At 36.8% G+C, this 24,658-nt stretch overlaps 1 protein-coding gene, 1 long non-coding RNA gene and 1 other non-coding gene across 3 annotated transcripts; all 3 read left to right on the top strand.

The window, feature by feature from the left end:
* The first annotated feature begins 37 nt into the window (after positions 1 to 37).
* LOC122047344 lies at positions 38 to 9,158 on the top strand. The gene is made up of 3 exons (XR_006130526.1): positions 38 to 1,531; positions 2,211 to 2,397; positions 8,879 to 9,158. It is a non-coding gene; the product is annotated as an uncharacterized LOC122047344 (long non-coding RNA).
* A 4,547-nt stretch (positions 9,159 to 13,705) lies between these two features.
* On the top strand, positions 13,706 to 15,199 carry LOC122047341 (transcription factor bHLH18-like). The gene is made up of 4 exons (XM_042608543.1): positions 13,706 to 13,813; positions 13,884 to 14,312; positions 14,386 to 14,814; positions 14,903 to 15,199. The coding sequence occupies exons 1-4, from the start codon at positions 13,778 to 13,780 to the stop codon at positions 14,975 to 14,977; spliced, it is 969 nt and encodes a 322-aa protein (XP_042464477.1). The 5' UTR covers positions 13,706 to 13,777; the 3' UTR covers positions 14,978 to 15,199.
* A 766-nt stretch (positions 15,200 to 15,965) lies between these two features.
* On the top strand, positions 15,966 to 16,037 carry TRNAQ-UUG. Its single transcript has one exon. It is a non-coding gene; the product is annotated as a tRNA-Gln (tRNA).
* Positions 16,038 to 24,658: the final 8,621 nt, after the last annotated feature.

Below are 24,658 nucleotides of genomic sequence, written 5' to 3'. Positions count from 1 at the left end.
GAAAGTCCTGAAGTCTCAGGCGTTGAGCAAAAGTCTAGTCGGTCTGACAAGAGGTAATTTCTCCTTAGAGGAGTAGGTGAGGACGCGTTCCCCGTTGAGGGAATAGTAGACGTCGGTTCGACCTAGGATTTTCGGGAAATCCAAAAAGTCAGAACCGAACAGTTCGAAAACTATCAATCACTTATATTATTCATATTTTATTGTGCTAACTTTGTTTTGCAGGTATACTTTGTTTGTGGACTAATATGCCTTGCAGGAAGGGAGTTGTACAAGGAAAAGCTCGGATGAACATTGTCCGAGGCCCCTCCAGGGCTGTTGGAGGCGCCTCGGGTGCCTTAGTCGAAGGCCTTGTGCAGCAAGGTGCGAAGGTGCCTTGGATGCTGGTGGAAGGCGCCTTCTATGGAGCTTGAAGGCGCCTTCAGACAGATACAATTCGCAGAAAGCGGAATTTATCGACGACAGAATCTGCGGGGATAAGTGCTTAGCTGGAGGCGCCTTCCATGGAGCTTGAAGGCGCCTTCAACAACCTATATAGGGTAGTCTCGAGCCGAGCCTCTATAACACTGACTTTTGCGATCATTCTACGACACACTCCTCTAAAAGACGATTTTGCGACTCTGTGACGCAACTCCGGCGACCGAGCGATGCGACTCCGACGATCGAAAGCACGACCTTCTAAGATCCTCAAAAGTTGTCAGTATATGTTTAATTGTTGCACTTAATTAATTATACTTCAAGTTGTAATTCTTCGAATCTATAGTGATTGCCCAACGAAAGCGATCGACGATCGCAGATCTTGGAGTAGGAGTCGCCACATGCTCCGAACCAAGTAAAGAAAAGTATTAGCGCTTGTTTTGCTTCCGCTTTATTTCGTATTTCCGTTGCATTACTCTGTGCTTTCCGAAACGAGTGTACTATGTGCTTTCCAAAACGAGTGCTATTCACCCCCCCAGCGCATCTCGATCCTACAGTTAACAACCTTTTCTATCTTGGTCTTTGAGCATGTGTTGTCTCCAAACCATAATAAATGTTCTTAAACCCAAGATTAAATCTCTGATAGTGCTGTTATACAGATTTGAAGTCCTGATATTTGGCAGAAAGTTATATTACTACAAACTCTTTTTCATTATACCATTTCTTTGATAGTTGACTGTACAATGCAGTTTTTTACATGCCACTCTATATGTAAGCATTCTCCCATCACTTGTTTTGCTTGCCCATTCAATCTTGTGCCTTTCTGAATTTATTATCAGTTATTTGATTACTTTACACGAGGCAAAATGTGACAATTGCTCATGACTTGTGTGTTCTTATTGTGTACCTTCAGAGCAGGACATTTTGACAGATCTACATATAATGATAGTGATCTTCGGTCTGCGTACCATATTCGTGAATATGATGTAATGTAGTGCAAGCAAATTAGGGACCCAATAGATATTTTCATATCACATCACATGACTGGCCTGTTGGTATCTATGAATATGGAAATCTGTAGAGTCTTGTTCAAGATAAACCATTTTCTAAAGAAGAGGTATATTTATAATTATAGTTTTCATGCATATTTTTTCTATGATTTGCTAATCTATAAATGAAGATAGCTTGTACACATCTTGGCATCTGGTCATTTGTATTAGTTACTGCTTCTATGTAACATATATAAATTGCTTTCTGGTTGGTTGCCATCAAAAGATAGTGCCATATGCCTATGGTTCGTACTGGAAGTCAAAATCAGGACCATTAAAACTCATTTCAGTGGTTCAACTGCAATCATCTAGATTAGGCTGAATTAAAGTTCCAGTCAGATATTCATATCTGCATATTATTTATCATCAAAATTATTTTTGAAAAAATCTATATAAAGTACACTTCCCAGAATTGTAATTTTTTCAAAAAATTCTCTCTCAGGAAGGATGTTTCCTGCAAGAATCCAACTATTATCCAAGAATCATCTTACATGCATTCTATCTACCACATCAAAGCATTTTCAGCTAACATACACTAGGTATCCAGGAATTATCTCACAACTTTCATATTTGCTTTATGCAACATGAATAAATCAATCAACTTGAAGATTTATTTTTTTCTTTTTTCTTCTTCACATAGTAACTTAGTAATTTGTAAAATTATTGAGATTTTGATACGATCTATATGATTGCATTGATTCTATTGCTATTCATGCAAATAATCTGACTGTTATTGTTTTTCCTCAGATCCAGAATCGAACTCTTGGTAGTATGCCTGCTGCTGAGCTTCTGAGCCAACTGAAACCTCAGTATTGGTTTTCATCTCATCTTCACTTCAAATTTTCAGCTGTTGTTAAAAGCAAGGAGGATGGATGGTTCTGTAACAAAGTTCCTAACTCTTGACAAATGCCTTCCTGGTCGGAGTTTTTTACAGGTTGGAATTTCAATGTTTATTTCACCATGTTAATGTATGACATATCAAAACAATTGCAGAACTAAGGGCATCTCCAATGGAAAAACCTCAAAAGTAAAAAATATGATACTATTATTGCCACATCAAAAATAGAAATTCTCCTATGTTTATTTTTATGTGCCACATCATTGTCACATCAAAAGTAAAAAACTTCACTCTTCTCTCCACAATAAAAGAAACCTCCCTCCTTGTAACTTTTTAATGGGCCCCACGCTCAATAATTCATGTATATTTAAAAAAAACCTTGATTATTTGTTAATGATCACTCTTATATCACCGAATTTGTTAAAAATAATATTAAAAATTTATAAATTTACAAAGAAGTACAACATTAAATAATAAATTATTATAAATAATTTATAAAAATTTATATTTTACTGATCGCACTCATAGCGTGTCCAAATATGCTAAACCAAGTTGGTGCGAAGCTAATGATGTACTTGATTATCACATAGCTCACAGTTTCTCCGAATGCATTCTTGAAACTCTTGGGCAGATCCGTGTCGGAGGATCTTTTTCATCGTTCGACTAATTGATTACTGCATCCCTTTATCTTCAATAATCGCACTATGCAAAATAATACACATATACATAATATCCTTTAAATTATTCTTGTACCAAAATCATCCTGGACCTCTGATCATTGCCCAACGAGATTAGAGCACCCCAAATGCTCGCTTGACGTCCTTTCTTGCAGTTTCTTATTTTTTTGCTTGAAAAACTCTCTTGGAATTTTGGGGCACAGAAAGCTCTTGATGAAAATAGCTCATTCCGGGTAAATTCCATCAATTAAATAATACCCTTTTGTATATTGTGTATTATTTGCTGTAAAATTAACTTTCGATGCATTTCCTTGTAGAACGTTGTTGAATAAAGGTGATTTGTTAAACACGGTATCATTACGTGATAATGCGATTCTAAAAAAAAACATGGCATATCCACAAGTTTGTAGATGCAACCGCTTCAATCACAATTGTTGGACCCCATGATCGCCTTGAGTAAACTAGCCTTTCCAAGCAACGGGGCAATTTCTCCATTCCCAATGCATACAATCAAGGCTATCCAACATGCCAGGGAAGTCGTGTCTCTGTTCATGCATTTCAAGCAGATGTTGGATGTTGGAAACATTAGGCCTTCTTAAATATTGTGGTCCAAATACTTCAATCACACACCGACAGAAGTTGACCAAGTAATGTAGAGCAGGTGTTTCACCCATTTATAGGTATTCATCACAAATGTCGAGAAGGATCCATACGCCAATTGACAAATAGCGGCCGTGCATTTCTGAAGGGGTGACAAATCACATCTCCCCACTGCATCAACCCTCTATTCAAAATATTCTAAATGATTTCGCAAGACAAAGGAATAACCCTCTTCACATCTGAAATTATTGTCGAAATACTTCATCAGGATTTGCCGGCTGATCAGAGAAGTAATCATTCAAGAGGCGATCATGTCCGGTTTCACGATCTCGATTTAAATACCTTCTATGAATTCTGTCAGAAGAACTTTGAGTTGCTAGAACTTTCATTTCCTCATGCTCAAGTAGCATCAACGTCATTTGATCCAAGTCATCATTTGAATCGGCCAAAAAATTTCTCAATCGTGGAGAATAGAACACCTAGAGCGATTGGGATTGTGAGACATTTGAAATACTATCAATGTGGTTTGAGAAGACAATGTTAGTAGAATGGAGGATTCTAGCTTCTATACATGAATATATAGAAATATTTGTAACGATTAGTTTTATAACGACTAATTTGTAACAGTTATTTTAAAACCGATAAAAAAAGGTAAAAAAAAGGCTAAATTATAAAAAAAATATTTTTTTTAACTATGGCCCACCATTTGACAAAAAAAACCTGGGTTTGATATTTTGAACCCAGCCAATGGTTTCAAAAAAAAAAATTGATCATCTTTAGTAAACCAAATTATTTCTCCTCATTTTAGTAAACTCATTTCAATACAAATAACATTAATATAGATAAAAATGAATTACATAAATGAAATAAAAAATAATAAATTTTATAAAGATCATCTTAAAAACATTCACTATATACCATATCTCTTTTTAATACATTCACAAAATTTAGAATGTAACTTAAGTTGAACTTCTATCATCCCACTAGTATCTTTCATAAATATTTCATACTCCTTCATTGTCATCTCGTGCTTTTTCATCTCAATTCACTGTCTTTGCAATTTGTCCATTTTTTGCCACCTATTATTGAATTCCATGTCATCAATGTCTCTAGTTTTGGATTTGTCCTTCCTTTTCGCTGCCTTTCTCATTCATCCACTATAATCTTGATTGTGGTGTAGAATGAATGAGAAAACCTTAAAAGAGAGGATAGATATACAACAACAACCAAGCCTTATCCCACTAGGTGGGGTCGGTTATATGGATCCTTTTATACCGTTGAGTTCTATCTCCTATTATATCATCATCTATAAAAGGACAGCCCGGTGCACGAAACTCCCGCCATGTGGGGTCCGGGGAAGGATCCATTGTACACCGTCTTACCTTGCTTTTTGCAAGAGACTGTTTTTAGGATTCAAACCCGTGACCTTTAGGTCATAAAGCAACAACTTTACCGTTGTGCCAAGGCTCCCCTTCTATATCATCATCTATACTTAAATAAATTTTATTTTGTTTTATTGTTGCTAACCAAGTTTTTTTGGTCTTCCTCTTCTTCGTTTAATATGTGTGTTTGTCATAGTTTCACATCGCCTAACTGAAGCATTTATTCGTCGTCTAAGTACATGCTCGTACCGTGTCTTTCGGAGTTTTCCCTTAATAGATGTAACTCCGACTTTCTTTTTAATGCTTTTATTTCTTATTTTGTCTATCTTCGTATGTCCACACATCCACCTCAACATTCTCATCACTGCAACTCTCATCTTCTGCTCATGTGCTCAAGTTATAACTCAACATTCAACTCCATATAACATAACAGATCTAATTACTATTTTATAGAACTTTCCTTTATGTTTGAGAAGTACTTTACCGTTATATAAAACACCTGACGCTCTCCTCCATTTTAACCATCCTGCTTGTATTTTATGTAAGACATCCCTTTTAATCCCTCCATTGTTTTGTAAAAATGATCCTAAATATTTAAAACTCTTAGTTCTGGGCAACTCGTCATCTCTTATCGCAACAATTGTCTCATTACGTCTAATATTGCAAAACTTAAATTTCATATATTTTGTCTTTATTTTACTAAGCCTAAAACCTTTCCCTTTTAGTGTTTCCTGCCAAGATTCTAGTTTAACATTTACTCCTTCATGTGTTTCATCTATTAAAACAATATCATCTGCAAACAACATGTACCCCAGTACTGTATCTTAAATGTGTAGTGAGTTCGTCCATAATTAGTGTAAAAAGATAGAGACTTCAAGCGGATCCTTGATGTAACTTATTTTTATTGAAAATGCTTCAGTTACTCCGTCGAAGTCTTTTCTCTGGTCGTAACATTCTCGTACATATCCTTAATTAGTTCAATATATGTTACGCTAACACCTCTCTTTTCTAGAATTTTCCATATAATTTCTCTTGGGACTTTATTATAAGTTTTTTCTAAGTCAATGAATACCATGTGTAGATCTTATTTTTGCTCATGATATTTTTCAATTAGTTGTCTAAAAAGATCTATAACTTTTATTGTCGACCTTTCAGGCATGAACCCAAATTGATTTTTGGTCACCATGGTTTCCTTCCTTAATCTTTTTTATCACCTTTTCCCAAAGTTTCATGGTATGACTCATTAGTTTAATACCCCTATAGTTTGCATAATTTTGTACGTCTCCCTTATTCTTATATAAGGGAACTAGAGTACTTACTTGATCAGACATTTTTTTCGTTTTCAATATCATGTTAAATAATTTTGTAAGTCATTCAATACTCTGTTTTCCTAGACACTTCCATACCTCTATTGGAATATTATTTGCCAATGACTTTTTCATTGTGCATCCTATTTAAAACTTATTCAACTTCTGAAGTTTGAATTCTATGATAAAAATTTAAATTTTTATACTTATTTGACCTACTTAAATTACCTAAGTTAAGTTGGTCACCTAAAATTTCATTAAAAAGTTGATAAAAATACCTCTTCCACTGTATTTTTATTTTTTCATCGTTTATTAGTATCTTATTACATTCATCTTTAATATATTTTATTTGGATAAAATCTCTGTCTTCCTTTCTCTCACTTTAGCTATTCTATAAATGTCTCTTTTCCCTTCTTTGATATCCAATTTTTGATATAATCGTTCAAAAGTTTCATTCTTTGCTTCATTCGCTACTTTCTTAGCTTCTTTGCTATTGTATATTTTTTTAAAGTTGTCCTCGTTCTTATAAATATATAATTCCTTATAAGCTATTCGTTTTTCTTCACTTTCTCATTTCACCATCAAGATTCCTTTTTTTAGTGGTGCATATCCCTTTGACTCATCGAGTACACTCTTAGCTATTATTTTCAATTTTGATACCATCTTATCCCATGTCGTATTAGAGTCACCGTATATTTCACCTAATGCTTGTACTTCTACCTTCTCCTTAAATATATTTTGTTTCCCATCCTTTAACTTCCACCACTTAATTCTAGGAGACGTATATATTTTCTTTCTATTGATACTATGTTTGAGACGTATATTCAACACTACTAACCTATGTTGGATAGTTAAGCTTTTTCTAGGATGACTTTGCAATCTTTACAAAACTTTCTATCATTCTTCCTAACTATAAGAAAGTCAATTTGCGATTTATTATTCCCATTTTTGAACGTAACTAAGTGTTCTTTTTTCTTAAAAAACGTATTAGCTAATATAAGGTCACATGCTATCGCAAAATCTAATATAATTTTCCCTTCCTCATTTTAACTCCCACGTACCCTCTCATATTCCTTATTTTTCACTCCGACATGCCAAAGACCACCTCTTATTAAAATCATTTCATTTGGCGGAATGTTTTGTAATATTTCATCTAAATCGTCCCAAAACCTTGATTTTGTAGCTTTATCTAATCCTACTTACAGTGCATATACGTTAATTATGTTCATAGTTTTTTTCGCCACTATTATCTTAAGAGTTATAATTCTATCCTCTTGTCTAACTACTCCTACAACTTCATCCTTTAACGGACTAATTATAACAATATCTACTCCATTTCTTGCTTTACTCTTTCCTATATACCATAACTTAAAGCCCGAGTTCTCTATTATTTTTGTCTTCTCTATCCATTTTGTCTCTTGTACGCACAAATACTAATTCTTCTCCTAATCATTGGTATCGACTACCTCTATTGATTTACCAATAAGGTTCCTATGTTCTATGTTCCAAATCTTAGAATATTAGTTTTCCTATCATATTTATTCTTATCCAATATATGATGTGAGAACTTTTGCCTATTTAACACTATACCCAAGTTCTCATGGAGATATAACGTCCTTGCCAATACGTTACAGTCGGACCCTGTAATACGAACTCTTGCATATTTAGCACTACATCCGAGTTTTGGAGATGTAGCGATCCTTGCCGAGACGTTACAGTCGGACCCTGCAACACGTTCCTTCCGGGGAACAACCTAGCATTAACACAATAATTTAATGGATCAATTTATTGAATATTTGTCATAGTTTTAATGTTGGCCGACAACTTAATCGAACCCTCCTACCTTATCAAAAAATTAATTTACAATTGTTTACTTATGAAATAGTCGTCTTATCCCTATTAATTTATTGATCACAAAAACTAATTTTCCAACTGCTTACACACCAATGTTGAATAAAAATAATAATATTGTTGATTCTGGAGGTGTTAACTTATAGATGTTGAAATATTGAGCCTTTTCTCTATCTTTCCTTGTTATCTGCACAACTCTGTTGTCTAACTTTTTACAGAAAAGGACAAGTTCATTTTGAAGAAATTTTGTTAGGAGTTGCATCGAAATTTGTGTTTTAATATTTAATATTGCTTCTGAATACCTTGTGGATAAGAATCTGTTCGTAATATTAAAATGAATGAAAGGGTAGTTTCTGCAAATAATGACTTTGTCCTTTTGGAAAACATTTGATCTTTGGGGTACATCTGAATAAATGCGCATGGATCCTCTTCGCCCCCTACACTCCTCCATAAAAGATACTAGAAACTTTCATCAAACAAAAAAAAAATATATACTTGAAACTACATCTTAAGTTTAGGTGGATTTTCTGTTGCACGTTTGACGTTTCTCTAAAATTGGTAGCCATGTACCATGTTTTCCAGTAAATGCTAAATAATGCATGTCTAATTCTTTGTGGGCCTATTTCATTGCTCTTTTTGTTCTATCCAAGGTGAATTATCAATGCTTTGGTGTTAATTTTGTTAGTGGGTTTTTTGGGTACACATAATTATCATATTATTTTTGGATATCTATATTTTGCCTGTTCAACCAAACTGGTAGGTTTTCAGCACATCACAATCAAGCTTAGCGTTGGCTGGGCGGTTGATGAAGAAATGGGCCTTCTTTCTGTTACCAGAGGCTACTCTAACTAAAGAAATTAGCCATTTATTTCAGATTCCCCCTTAAACCTATCAACCCATAAGCCTCCTGTCTCTTAGAAATGTGCGTATTAAAAGAGTCGATTTAAGCAGGGTCATAACTATTGTGTTGACTAGTCACTTCTACATTGTTTTCACGTGTTTTGTTAAATTACCTCATAAGGCACGTAAGCAGCTTTGTTTGTGGAGTGTGCTTCTAATTCTACTTTATTTACTGAATAACATATTATGGCTAGCACATATTCTAAAGTTTCTTCTTGTTTTTTCTTGATATTTATATCTTTGGCTGAAGTAATTGCTTAATCAACGTATGCTAAAACAACTGACAATGAACACTGCCAGGAATCTACACTTTGTTTATTTCGTATAATTGTCTTCTAGTTGTCTAGCACCCATTTTTTTTGTCTTGGAACCCTTTGTATTTCTCTTAATCTATTAGCCTCCTTCATGTCCCCTAACTTTGTGATTTTAAAAAGATTTCATTCAAAAGCTAGCAGTTTGTTTTTTTTTTGTTTATATGTTATATAGTGAATGGGAGTCTTGATGCAACTGTTAAATTATTGTCATGTGACCTTATAGTCATGAGTTCAAGTCGTAGAATAGTCTCTTGCAATGCAAAATAAGGCCGTGTGATCTTATGATCTGTTTTGTTGATATTGGCTGCCTTATGTCCGTGTAAATGTTCGATCCTGAAAAGAGTCAGAACACGTTAATTGTATGGTTTTAATGGATTAAATTCGTTGAATCTGATTCCTTTGTACGCCATGAGTTGATTTGCTAGCTAGTATTTTCTTCATTTGTATACGATGGAAATGAATCCCCCACTGTTTGTTTGAGCTAATTAACGTGGCAGAGTTAAGGATATAATTCACGTCCGGGGCTAGTTATGGGTGGTTATCATAAGCATTAGGATTTGGCTATTATATCTGAAAATCCAACAATGATTGGAATTACACCTGCTCAGCTGATAGGTTGCTTGCCTATCCTTCCCTTGGTTCCAAGCTGACTTGCAATCGTATACATTTCTTTTGTTGTCATTGATGATTTTGCTAGTGAAGTAGTTGAAGCACTGTGATCGTTGTTTCATGTACCAACTGATATGCGGCAGCACTCCTAAAATATATCATCTTAGTTGTCGATACATGTCTCATTCTCTAATTTCGTCTGTCAACACAGGCAAAAAGAGAGAGGAAGATGTGTGTGTGTTTAAATTGTGCCAATCTGAATCTCGAGCAGTTAACAAAGATACTTCTCCCGTGAGGAAATTAATTGATAAAAATAATGGTGAGAGAGCACAGGTTATTAAACATGGCACAGCACAGAACAGAACAACACAGAAATGCAGTTGTCATCTTTGTGAGTGACCTCCATCCTTACCTGCAGCACCATGAAGTGGAGTGATGGGGTTGGACAGTCCCCTGCAAGCACAGACAATAGAGCTAGGGGATGGATCCCTTCCTTTCTCAATTACTGTCCTGCTGCAGAGTGACAGTGATGATGGATGGGTCTGCGGACCCAACCCTAATGAAGAGACACTGGCTGATCCCAGCAGCCTGCCTGTGACATGCAAGTGAAGTAATAAGTTAACCTGCACCACGGCAACCTACCTACAGTAGCCTTTTGTTTTAATCAATTTTGTGTTTGTTCTCGTGCTTGAGTTATTAGTATCATCTAGCTAGGTTTGAGTGTTTTAGTGCATTTTTATGCAAAATATTGTTTGCCAACCTGTTTGATGAGATAAATTGATAGTCAAAACTCAAAAACAGATAATGTCAGTATAGTGGATGAGACTTGAGAGGGGAGATAGTTTGGCATTTTGAAGTAGAAGAATACAAACTCAGCATATAAAATAGATGTCAGTATAGTGGATGGTACGGGTGAGTATGATTTGATATTGAACAAAATAAAATCATATCAAATAATTATTAATTAATTATATTTTTAAATTCAAGGCTAATATTTAGTACAAGGAATTTTGAGCTCGAGAACACCTGAAACACAAGGAATACACTAGCCAACACATGGAGCATCTTGTACTAATTTAATTTCTAATTATTTTTAATTACTTTGCTAATACACGAATCATCCAACCTAGCTAGCTAGTAAGAGAGGGATCGGATCTTGCGTTGGTGTTTTTTAAATATAAAAAATGTCAGAAACGATTTCCCCTCCCCATGTGGCTCGATCTCCCAATTGCTTGGGGGAATCGAGTACAGAATAATCCCTCGACTTTGTGTTTAACAATTGTTTTTGCTTAATTAATTAATGTGCTTTGCGTAATTAATCTGTTGTGCCATCTGGAAGAGCAGTTTAAGCTAATTAATTAAGGTTAGTGATAACATTATTATCATATTTAATCGAAAGGGAATCTTTACCAGTTTTCTTAATTTACTAGTTGTTTTGATCTCATAGAGCGTTTGAATTCCAAAGATCAAATCCCATTAGATCTTCAAATCCTAGTATTTTAAGGACTAAAATATGTTTTGTATTTAATTTAATTATGCAATTGCTGTATCGTATTTTAAATAAAACGAATTAATTTGTTGCAATTAAAAAATTTGTTGTGTCGATAACTCTAGGATTAATTGGAATTAATTTGCCCCAATTGATTGATTGTTTTACATAATTCAGCGCCTTTTGATTTTTCCCTGAAAATTATTTTTTATTCTATTATTATTATTAAAACAAAAAAAACTTAATTAAAATCTGCTTCCATTTTCTTAGATTCCCAACTAGATGCAGATCAAATTAACTTTTTGTAGATCTTGATGACACGAGGATATATGATAATATGAATTATAATAATGATGATAATAATGCCTCGAGTCTCGACATGCACTTGAACAACTGCTTAATTTTTAAATATTTGTTTTTAAAATTTAATCGGATCTTGTAGTTGATGGCACAGATGACAGGTCATCATATCTATATTTTAATGGTTTCTTTTAATAATGCCATGCTGTCTCTACACATTTTTTTTCTTTTAAAAAAAAAGAATAATAAAGAATTTATGGGTTTAGTGTTCAACAAGTGATATGGAATTCATCGATCTCTAGATATTTCTAGTGTTTAAGTTAATTATTATTTTGGTATGGCTTCATTTTTCCTTGGAGAAAAAATTTAAATAATTGATCGGAGTAAAATATTAATTTCTAAATATTTCGATAAAAAAAATGTGCCCATTATGGGCAAAAGCCATAAGGTGGCAGAGAGATAAAGTTCGCTGGTTAATTAATCAAGTTGGCAAATTTTAACATTATTTTACTTGCATAATTAATTCCATCTTAATAATTATTTTTTTAATTAAGCGATAGGCAATTTAATAATTCCATTATTATATATATTGAGAGAAATTTTTATTTTTAAAATGTCTTCTGTGGGTTCCTAAATAATCAAAATAGCTATAAAATTTTAAATTATTTTCCTTTTAACACCGTTCCCCAAATGCCTTTCCAAGTTACATTTTATAATCATCGAAACTATTATTTTTACTTAATTTTATTTTAGTATTTTTACTTAATTAATTTTTATTAATCTTAACGCATGGTTGGGTCAAGATTATCCCCCTGTTTCTCACTATTTTGATCTCCAATAATTAAATCTCAAATCCCTTTCTTAATTAGACGTGTCTAGTTTATTATGTGGTGGGTTCATATGTTCGATTGGATGTGATGCCCGAGATTTTTGTGCCATTCCTGCAAACAATCAGACGACACAGCTTTAATTAGGCTTCATTGAGTTGTTCAAGTTCAACTAGTTCAATAACTATGTGGTTGCCTTGTATGAATAATACCATTAAGATAATCTTGTTTTATGTTTAATTAGGAAGGAGCTCGATTAGATCATTGAATAATTCATAAGATTTGTGATCGATAAACATTTTTCTTTTGTAAAAAAAAACAGAGAATGGAACAATTCCAATAATTTGTTTGGCATTTATGTAGCAATAAATGAGAGTAGCTGTTGATAGCTTGATGGGTAGCTGACACTCCAGGCAATGGAAGGTGGAACAGGGCCTTCATTACTCTCTTTCTTAGCTGTAGTTCATCAGATAACACACTAAATAAATTCAAATTGCAATATATCTCCCTTTTGTTCATTTTGTTCTCGGGTTTAAGTATTTGATTCTACTTTCTCATTTGTCATCTAAATGTGTGGTAAAAAGTGAATATTTAATCAATACTTTTACAAACCATTTAAATCGAATCAAGTGGTTAAAGTTTTATATAAATGATTAAATTAGGTCTAACAAAACCTTGTTTGGTAAATTTAATGCTTTAGATGTTTTTTTTTTTTTTGTTAAAGAAAGAATCTTGGGGTCGCAACAGAAATCCACAGCAATTTCATAGGAAAAATCAATGATTTGATGATCAAGTTGACAAAAGACAAGTTATAAGCTCTGTTGCTTCCTGCTGAATCAGAGTTGTAATAAATAACAAAACAATCAAGTGGAGAGAGATAAACAAATGGAGATGGAGAAGGAGAGACGTGCCTCGTGTTGTGCACTGCATCTTTGAGATATGATTTAATCCGTCCGATCGGCGAGGGAACATGGGGACATCCCATTTTGGGGACAGAGGATCTCAACTCAGTTTGATGGCCTCGTGATGTGCACTGCATCTTTGAGATATGATTTAACCCGTCCGATCGGCGAGGGGACATGGGGACACCCCATTTTGGGGACAGAGGATCTCAACTCCCCCTATTTAATCCACCAAAAAGCTTTAGATTGAAATTAAAAATAGCGTCTTCTTCGAGATATTTGGAAAGACTGCTCTGTCAGCTTCTCTGTTTCTCAACCATGGAAGCCATGGCATCTCCATGCTACTCGGATATGGTATGATCATCAACACCTCAAGACGAATGCTTCTTCAAATTTTAAATGAAATCAGTATGGGATCGTGCAGGGAGTGGATCAGGGATTCTTCAACCAGTGGGATTTGCAGCAGCTGGAGGTGGTTCTGGGACGAGATCACTTCGAGCAGAGTCCTTCCTCCGAGAGCCGTACCGAGAGGCCCAAGAAGCAACTCAAGAGCAGCAGCTGGAGCTCCTGCACCACCACCGCCGACCAGAACTCAGCCTCGGCTCCGAGAATTCTGTCGTTCGGCGATCCCGACTCGCCGGTCTGCCGGTCGAGTTTTTACGGTAGCATGGTGAAGAAGGCGGAGGAGGCGGCGGAGGGCTCTGTCAGCATTAATATTGCCTCCAAGACGAGCTCCGCGGCGAAGAGGATGTCCGGGCAAAACCACGAACACATCATGGCGGAGAGGAAGCGGAGGGAGAAGCTGAGCCAGCGATTCATCGAGCTTTCGGCCATTGTCCCAGGTCTGAAAAAGGTAGCAGCTAGCTAGCTGTTTTATTCAGTTTCTTTGTGCCTTTAATTTCTTTCTTTCTGAATTTGAATTGAAGATGGACAAAGCTTCCGTTCTCGGCGATGCGATCAAGTATTTAAAGCAACTCCAGGACAAGGTTGTGAACCTCGAAGACCAGGTCGCCAAGAGGAGCATCGAGTCGGCGGTTCTGGTGAAGAAGACTCAGCTACTCGTCGACGGTGACGGTGACGGTGACGACGACGACAACGACGACGACGACGATACCTCCTCGAGCGATGGCAACTCCGAAGAGGATCAACGGCGGCTCAGCAGCGGCGGCTCCTTGCTCCCCGAGATCGAGGCCCGAATCTGCAACAAGTCCGTCTTGATCAAGATCCAGTGCGAGAACCGCAAAGGCGTGGTGGTGCAAGCGCTCTCGGAGATCGAAAAGCTGCACCTCTCAGTAATGAACACGAGCGTGATGCCATTCACTAGCAATTCTCTCGACATCACGGTCGCCTCTCAGGCAAGTTAATTATTTTTTCTCTTGTTTTGCTTCGATCGGAAATCGACTTATCTGATATAATTACGAACGGACGTCCGGTGATGAACAGATGGAGGAGGAATTTTCGATGTCGGCTAAGGATGTGGTGAAGAGGTTGAATTCAGTATTCAGACAATTCAAATGAGGCGATGATCGATCGTAGAGAAGATTAAGGCTGGATCGATCACCTCTCGATCGATCGATCGTTTTCTTTTTCTTGTTTGCATGATATATTCGATCATGTTATCAGAAGAGTTACCAGCTTTTTTCCTTTTTTGCTTCTTTCTATGGAATCTGGCTTCCATCGAGAAGTTGACCCTTGTAGCCATTGGCCTGCCTTGAGGAAGGAAGGATCATAATAACTTAACTGGCTGTATAAATCTATGAATGATAAGCTGTGTTTATCCTCATGAACAAGAAATTTAAAAGAAGAAATCTAACTGCAGAAACGGCAGGTGGAAGTCAACGTCTTTGATGATACAGGAAATCTAAACTAAAATGACGGGTATCAATTCATGAAAATGAAAGTTTGATATGACCATGCTTTTCAGTCCTTATCAGAGATATTGATTTTGCAAACAAAATTAATAATTTTGGGGGAAAAAATTGACTTCAGAGATGTAAATTCATGAATTTAATTGTTCTGATGCTCTGGTTTGCGAGATATACGTGATACGCTTTTGACTGTATAATCAGTTAATATGGGAAGTGGAAAAACAATTAATCACTTCTTCTGCACGTATTTTATGATAGCCAAAGGAATTAAATGGGAAGAGGGTTTTTGATTAAATGAATGGGAAAGAATTTGAGGAGGATCGATATTCGAACACAGATTCATCTCTAGATAAATGAAGAAACATTTATTTTCCTTTGAATTAAAAGCAATAGTTTAATTGAAAGTCTACCTAACTTTTCAAACAAGTTAAAACTATTTCAAAACAAATATGGGGTTTGCAGATATTTAATTGAAGCCCTATACCTAATTACAATAACACCTTAAAATAAATTTATAACGCCCAAGATTTAAATTAAGATCATAATCTGTATCTCTCATAAAATTTAAAAAAAAGGAGATGAAATATGTGTTTGAGTTAATTTTACTTAAGGATTTTTGAATCTCGGTACTACAAAGTGGTTCTATGGTGTAGTGGTTAGCACTCTGGACTTTGAATCCAGCGACCTGGGTTCAAATCCCGGTAGGACCTTTGTATTTAATTTTAGATTGAAATAATGAAATAGGTTTAATTGTATGCCTAACTAGAGCTATTTGTTTCAATTTATATTTTTTTACCCATACTAGGAATTGGTATTTATCTTTATTTTATTTTCTCATTATCCCTTATAACAAGATACTAATTTAAGGATTCAATTTTCATTTACATATCTACTATTAAAAATACTCATTCTCAGTTATAGCTACCTTGTAAGTGCTACTATAACTTAATTTAATTAAATCTCAACTTTATGTTAATTAAAACAATCAACTCCCAACTAAATAGGTATTCCAAATAAATTTTCACTAAATGCGATAGTTTTATCTCCTTAATCGAGTCATACGAACTCCATTTAAATTACAAAAAAATTTCTAAATTTTTTTGAAAAGTCCAATAAGGTTATTTATCCAATAACACTTAATATTAAATTTATCGTATCTTACATTGTCACCCACTAATAAAAATTTAGTTCCCAAATTATGTTTCAATTTATATTTTTTACCCAGACTAGGAATTTGTATTTATCTCTATTTTATTTTCTCGTTATCCCTTATAACAAGATACTATTTAAGGATTTAATCTTCATTTACATATCCACTATCAAAAATATTCATTCTCAGAGTGGTAGCTGCCTTGGTAGGTGCTGCTGTAACTTAATTTAATTAAATCTCAACTTTATGTTAATTAAACCAATCAACTCCCAATTAAATGGGTATTCCAAATAGATTTTCACTAAATCCGATAGTTTTATCCCCTTAATCGAGTCATACGAACTCCATTTAAATTACAAAAAAATTTCTAAATTTTTTTGAAAAATCCAATAAGGCTATTTCTCCAATAACACTTAATATTGAATTTATCGTATCTTACATTCTCCCCCACTAATAAAAATTTAGTTCCCAAATTTACTGCTCAACTCAGAGATCCTCATCGAAAGGTACAACCAAGCAACATACTCATAGACAACCTAATCCAAGTATCATGAACAAATCTCTAACCGTAAAGGATGACTTTGTGAGTTATGATCTCACTCTGCTTCCGCTACTTCCACATTGCTGTGAAGCCAACTGTGGGTAAAATCTACTAGTCATGAATGATCCTCACAACTACCCCAGAAATCCATAACACACATTATCAACAAATCCTCCAACATCTGTATAGTGCGCTCAAAGTGTCTATCTGTCTGAGGGTAAAAAGTTGTACTAAAATAGTGCTCTATACTCATGGTTTGCTATAAAATCTATCAAAATCATAATATGAATCATGGATCTCCATTCGATATAATACTCAAACATATACCATGAGATCTAGTAATCTCTCTAAAATATAACTCTGCTAATCAATCCAAAGAATTTGTCATACTGATTGATAGAATGGAAGCAAATTAGTCAACTAAACAACATTTACTCACATCACATCATAACCTCTCCGTACCCTGGATTATCTCACAACAAAGTTCACAATAACATGCTCCTAATTCCATTCTAGAATATGTATCTACTGAAACACTCCTGTTGGTCTCTGATATTTACTCTCCACTTCTTGATATACTTGACATCAAGGTACAAAATCTGCGATATCTTTCTTTATGTCGTTCCATGAATAGGAACACTCCAAGTCTCTATACAATGGACACCATCCGAATGTATCGCAAATCCTGAATGATGTGCTTCTTACAGTAACTCTTTTCGTGCAGGAAGTGAATCAGGAATACACATCTCACATGCAAATAAAGAATTTCATTCACATTACATGAGAATTCCGTCTACTGGCATAAGACTACTCCGCTCATGCTACACTAGAACTAATTCTAAAATCATGAGTCGGATAATTCTTCTCATGATCTTACAATCGTCGAGAAGCATATGAAACTACTCGACCGTGCTACTACAAAACTGCACCTAACCTCTGGTATGATACATCTGTGTAGAGTACAAATCCATCTACATTAGAAGGTACAACTAGGATGAGTGTAATTATTAGTCTTCGTTTCAACACTTGAAACTGGTCTCAAAAGCATATGTCCAGGAAAATTCCACACCCTTCCTAGATAGTCAAGTCAATGACATAACAATGCTGGAGAAACCCTCAACCAATCTCCGGTAATATCCAGCTAGACCAAGGAAGCTGCGAGTTTCCTGTACAGACTTCGACTACTCTTAACTGGTAACAGCTTCTATCTTCTATGGATCCACTGATATATGTAGGAACTTTCGAGCCGCAAAAATCATTTTTTGCGTTGTGGAAACCCCGAAGTTCTTGCCACGGATCCGTGCGAAGATAAAATTAACATATACATAGTTTTCTCCTAGATCTACACTAGATCTACATGGCAGAGATTATACCTTTGTAGCGAAGCCCTTCGCTTATCCCGCTCGTCCAAAAGTTGCCGGATCTCGTAGGGTGTCAAGTGTACACCCCTCTATATGTATCCACACGGACAAAAGATGGAGAAAAACCACTTAGAGTGTGCTAGCACTCTTGGTGGTCTCGGCAATGGAGGATGAGAGGGAGAAGAGAATGTAGAGAGGAAGAAGAAGACTTGAATTAGCACACAAATTGCTTAATGTCTCACTTATGTGGCCGACCACTTAATGGAGGGGTTTTTAAACCTCCATGTAATACCAAGAGTCATGACTCTTGGTCTCTCTCATGAGGTGGCACACAATTATGTGGCCATGATGATGTGGAACACCATCATTGGCCAACCCCATGTCAAGTCACAATGAGGTGGCATTTGGTCAAGTCAAACTTGACCCTTCATCTTCCCTCTCAAGTCAAGTCAAACTTGACCCATTTATCTCCCATGGTTGATCAAATCTAACCATCGATTCAAGTCAATTTGATTTAATAAATTTCTATTCATTGATTTAAATTGACTCAATGAATCATAATCTAAATTAGACTCATTCAACACATGAATCAAATTGAGTTCAACTCAATTAGTCTAATTTGGATTACTCTTAATCCAATTTGGTTCATCATATGAACCTAATCCTCTTGGTCCATCATATGCACCTAATCTCCATCTAATTGCCCTTTATGTGTAACCCCATAGTTTCTTGTAACGTTGACAATGCTCCTAAACTCATTTAGAAACATAAGTAATGAGCGGTATCTAGCAACACATCATTACTACCCAAGTTACAAGAATGTTGAGATCCAACATCACCTTTGTGACTACTAATTGTGGCTCTCACAATATGTGACAATGTCCTTCTATCATTGACATCTAGATTGATCGATTGAGGCATAGACCGTGTCATCCTCTAATCAATCTATATCTTGAACTCCAAGTAGACTCATTCTAAACAAATGAACTCAATATCTCATATTGACTCATTTGGGCATGGCCATGCACTTAGTGGTCTCACTCTATCAAGAATCATGATGTTACTCCCATCATATATGAGGGATAAATCTCATCTACATCACTCACATCCCTCCGCATAATTTGTTACATACCCAGTAATCACCTTTATAGTCCACCTAGTTACGGGTGACATTTGACGAAGCCAAAGTATGTAACTCCTTATGTAGGGAACCATGGTGACTTCAGGTCCAAGAACTGATAGTCATACTAATAGTCACATGAGAAAGTATATGACACTCATATAACGATCCATGATACTTTCTCATGGCGGATCATTTAGTATACATTCTTCAATGCATACCCATGTGTCAACTTGATATTTCTATATCCATGACTTGTGAGATCAAGTCATCCAGTTGACCTACATGCTAGTCTCAACGCATTAACATTGTCCCTGAATGTTAATACTTGACTAGGAATGATTAAGAGTAGTGTTCTCTATATCATCTCACTATCAATTCAACCAATCGATTGATATAGATAAGAACCTTTTACTCAAGGACACTATTATACTTAGTTATTTGGCACCAATACAAGTAAGTATAATAACCATAAAGAAATACCTTTATAAGTATATAGGAATATGATACATCGAGTCCATACAACAATTATCATATGATTGACTCTAGGGTTCTAACTAACAATCTCTCACTAGTGTTAGGACTTTCGGATGGCGGCTAGAGAGGGGGGTGTGAATAGACGACCCCAAATGCACGTTTCTTCCTTAAACGCGACGATATAACGAGGTTCGGAGATGATACTCCTACTCCTCGGCGTGTCCGTAAGGTGGACGAATCCTATCAATCCGTCGGTGGATGAGACCCCGGAAAACCGGCTAATAAAAACTCCTTCTGGGTGGAGAAACCTCGCCACAATCTCTTGCAACAGCAAGATCAGAGTACAAGAAATACAGCAAGAAGCCAAGAACAATATGAATGTAAAAACACTAGTTTGCTTGCCTTCTCGTCGACTGTTGATGAAGCTGCAACTTCACGGATGCCAACCACAGCAGCAACTGTTCAGTTGGAGACCCAGCCGAGGGAAGCTCACACGAAGCTTCAGTAATGGAGAGCTCAGCAAAGCTCAGATCACAAGGAGGAAGAAGAAGCTTTTTTTTTTTCTGTAGAGGTCCTCCACCTCGTTATATAACTTGAACCTGCGAAGAAGACAGAAATCTAGCCGTTGTGTCTCAACGGCTAGGCCTGGACCGATCAGGCTCCACCCTGATCGGTCCAGGATGGGTCTGATCGATCATGGGACCGATCAGGGCCTAGGCTGATCGGTCCCCAGACCGATCCCAACTCTCACAGAGAGTTGTTGCCGATCCCTGATCGGTCTGTGGACCGATCAGCCTATAGGTGGATCGGTCCACAGACCGATCAGCCTATAGGTCTGAATCATATCGCCTTCTTACTGATCGGTCACCAGACCGATCAGATAACTCACAGAAAGTTTCTGTGTGGTTACTGATCGGTCCACAGACTGATCCAGACAGTCAAAGTTTCACTGGATCGGTCAACAGACCGATCCAATGCCTCTGTTGGTTTTAGAGCTTCCTAGCCCTAAACCCTAACGTCTTCCTGGTCTAGAGAACGAGCTACCGAGCCCTCTCTGACCTAGTCCGGAGAACGAGCTACCGAGCCCTCTCCGACTCCATCGTCCGGGTTAGAGAACGAGCTACCGAGCCCTCTCTGACCTAGTCTGGAGAACGAGCTGCCGAGCCCTCTCCGACTTCGTCCGGTCCAGAGAACGAGCTATCGAGCCCTCTCTGACCTAGTCCGGAGAACGAGCTGCCGAGCCCTCTCCGACTTCGTCCGGTCCAGAGAACGAGCTACCGAGCCCTCTCTGACCTAGTCCGGAGAACGAGCTACCGAGCCCTCTCCAACCTCCCATGCCAAGCTTCCATACTTGGACTTTTCCTCGTGCCAAGCTCCCTGCTTGGACTTTTCCCGTGCCAAGCTCCCTGCTTGGACTTTTCCGTGCCAAGTCTCCATACTTGGACTTTTCCCGTGCCAAGCTCCCTGCTTTGACTTTTCCCGTGCCAAGCTCCCTGCTTGGACTTTTCCGTGCCAAGTCTCCATACTTGGACTTTTCCGCGTGCCAAGCTCCCTGCTTGGACTTTTCCCGTGCCAAGCTCCCTGCTTGGACTTTTCCGTGCCAAGTCTCCATACTTGGACTTTTCCCGAATCAGGTCAACTCAAGTCGGGTCAACCAGATCAACCTTGACCAAAGGTTGCACCCACAATCCCCCAAGTTCCTATTCTTGTCAAACATCAAAATACAACTTCTCTATTTTTGTCAAACATCAAAATATACCTCAAGTCAGGTCAACTCGAGTCGGGTCACCCAGGTCAACCTTGACCTAAGGTTGCACCAACAATCTTCCCCTTTTTGATGTTTGATAAAAATCATAATCAAGTTAGGTTAACCCGATAACCTAACTTAGGTTTTCGAATAGTTCTCCAATGTTCTTCCTTGAACATTCTCTGAACATTCTCCCCAAACTCCAATGTTCTTCCTTGAACATTCTCTGGGCATTCTCCCCCTTTGGACACACATCAAAAAGAGTGAATCAAGGTCAAGAGTTTCTTCCTAATGAAAATCCTATACCTTTCATTGAAACCCTTAATTTCTCCCTTGATACTAAAATCCACAGTCAACTTAGTGATAATCCCATATCACTCATCCTCAGAAATCTTGACGAGTAAAAACTCCCCCTAAAGGTCAACTCCTCCTTGACCATTGCACCAACAATGTCTTGGAGAGTTTCAACCCTTTAGAAATCTAAAGCACCAACTTCCATAGCTGAAATTTCAGACAACAGTCGAAAATCAGCATTTTGGCACGCTCTGATCGGTCACCAGACCGATCAGGACTCCACTGGATCGATCACCAGACCGATCCACACTGCCCTGGATCGGTCCAGTGACCGATCCAGACTTCCCTGGACCGATCAGACTCTTCTCTGATCGGTCCACAACTCTCTGATAAGAATTTCTGATTTTTCTCCCGAAATTCAGAAACCCCTAAAAAATTACAGAAAATTCCAAAAATTATAAAATTTTGAGGATACATTCCTCATAACATATATTATCTTGGAAAAATAGTTTTCTATAAAAATAACTTCCATTTTTTAATCTTGATACAAAGTTCGAAAGACTTTGAAATAGCTCAAGGTTAATCCATCTTTGTATCAACTTGCTCAATGATGAATGCTATCACTAGAAAAGCTTCATCAAGGTTTTTCAAATCAATTTTGAAATGATTTTAAACCATTCAATTTAGGACCACAATCTTAGGACTAAATGTACATGACTTGTACACAAGTTTTCCCTATGATCCTCAATTTCGAATTAGGCTCATCTAGGTACAAAAACTATGCACCTTGATCCTAACTCATCATCCTAATATCTCACACACATCTAAGGTGTATCAAACACATCCAAGTCAATTTTGATGTGAGATATGAGTTTAGGTCATCTTAAGCTAAGTTCTCATGCTTTTTCTAAACAACAATTTGATCTCCATATCAAATTGTGTTTCTATCCTTAAATCAATTTAGTTGATCATGAATGCAAGAGATGATGACATAGCATAAAATAATATCATAAGTGGAAACATGTGCCAATGTCATGATGTCATGTCATCAAGTATGAAACTTAAATAAGGCATGACATATAACTAAACTAAGCATTATCATGACATTTCAAATGATAATAAAATAAATATGATGTCATGACATGGCATATGACAAACAATGTATGACAAATAACATATAAAGGTATAGAAAATACCTAATTCTAGCCTTAATTGTAATTTTTGATAATTTTGATCATTTTGTCATAAATTCTATATTCCTAAGTATAATAGACCTAAAGTCATATACTAAAGATTTTTAGATCACTATGTGCCAATTAGATTGACCCTAGAAAACTCCTCAAATGTGGTTGGCACATCCTAATCACCTTAGGAATAATTTTTAATTCCATTTTCAAGGCTTGATTACACCTTGAAAATTCCTAAAATGCCACCTTTTGCCATGAGTAGGTTAACTACCTATCCAATTAAGGTTGGCACACCCTAAACCATCTAGCGTGAATGAATCACGCTCCTAGGAACCCAATACCTATTTGAGCTCATTGGGTTCACTAAATATTCACTAGAGATGACTTCCCTAGCAACCCTCCTAGGCTTTAAAGCCTTGGTCATTTGGGACTCATCAAGATCAACTCTAGGGGTGACTCCCCTTGTGACCTTGGTGATGGTCTTCTTAGCCCTAGGTCTTGTTCCATAATCGAATGGAACATTATGATAAGCGGGCTTGACCACTTGAGACTTAGGTTTGTGACCCAAACCTCTCATGTCCTTGGGCTTTGATTTTTGACCCTTAGACCCTAGAGTTGACTTCTCCAAATTCTTAAAAGCCTTTTCTAAGGTGTCAAGTCTTGACCTCAAGACTTGATTTTCTTTCTTTAATACCTCAAGCTTTAATTTTCCATTTTTCTTTGAGGTATTCCTAGGCATATGTCTAGTTGTTTTGGGATTCCTATCTAGGTTTTCCTTAACCTTAGATGAGTTAACTCTAGGGTTGGCATTTCTAGCATTGTCCTTATCTAGGCTAACATGTTTGGCACCTAAGCACATGTATCGGTGTCTATGGTTATCATGTTTATCATTATTGACAATTGCAATAAAACTACTAGCATGTGTCTTATTAGAATTGCAAGAATGTGCCTTAAAGGATACCTTAGGGTTTGCCTTAGCTCCCCCCATAGATGTGCTCGGTCTCTTTTCCTTGTGAGGTTGCCTCCCCCTTGGACATTGACTCCTATAATGCCCCCTTTGCTTGCATTGGAAGCACACCACGTGCTCCTTGCCTTTGCGTATCGGGACTCCGACTTCCTTGACTTTTGGTGCCGGTGGAGTCTTTCTAATCCTCTTTGGACATTTACTTTTGTAATACCTATATTCCCTACACTCAAAGCACATTATATGTAATTTACTTGAAATTAAGTTGCTTGAGTTACCTAAGGTTGAGGATGGATATAAGCTCTCTCCTTCATCCCTTCCGGAGGTAGAGGCTTCTTCTTCTTGCTCCAGTCTTGAAGAAGAACTCTCCTCCTCTTCTTCCTTAGATGTTGAGTAGCCCTCAACTTCTAATTCCATACCTCCATGATGTGAGCTACTTGGCTCACTTGACTCCTCTTCATGACTTGAATTGGAGCTCTCCTCATGGAAC

This window comes from Zingiber officinale, chromosome 2B (genome assembly GCF_018446385.1).
Source record: "Zingiber officinale cultivar Zhangliang chromosome 2B, Zo_v1.1, whole genome shotgun sequence".
Classification (NCBI taxonomy): Eukaryota; Viridiplantae; Streptophyta; class Magnoliopsida; order Zingiberales; family Zingiberaceae; genus Zingiber; species Zingiber officinale.
This window is presented reverse-complemented; position numbering and strand designations above follow the sequence as displayed.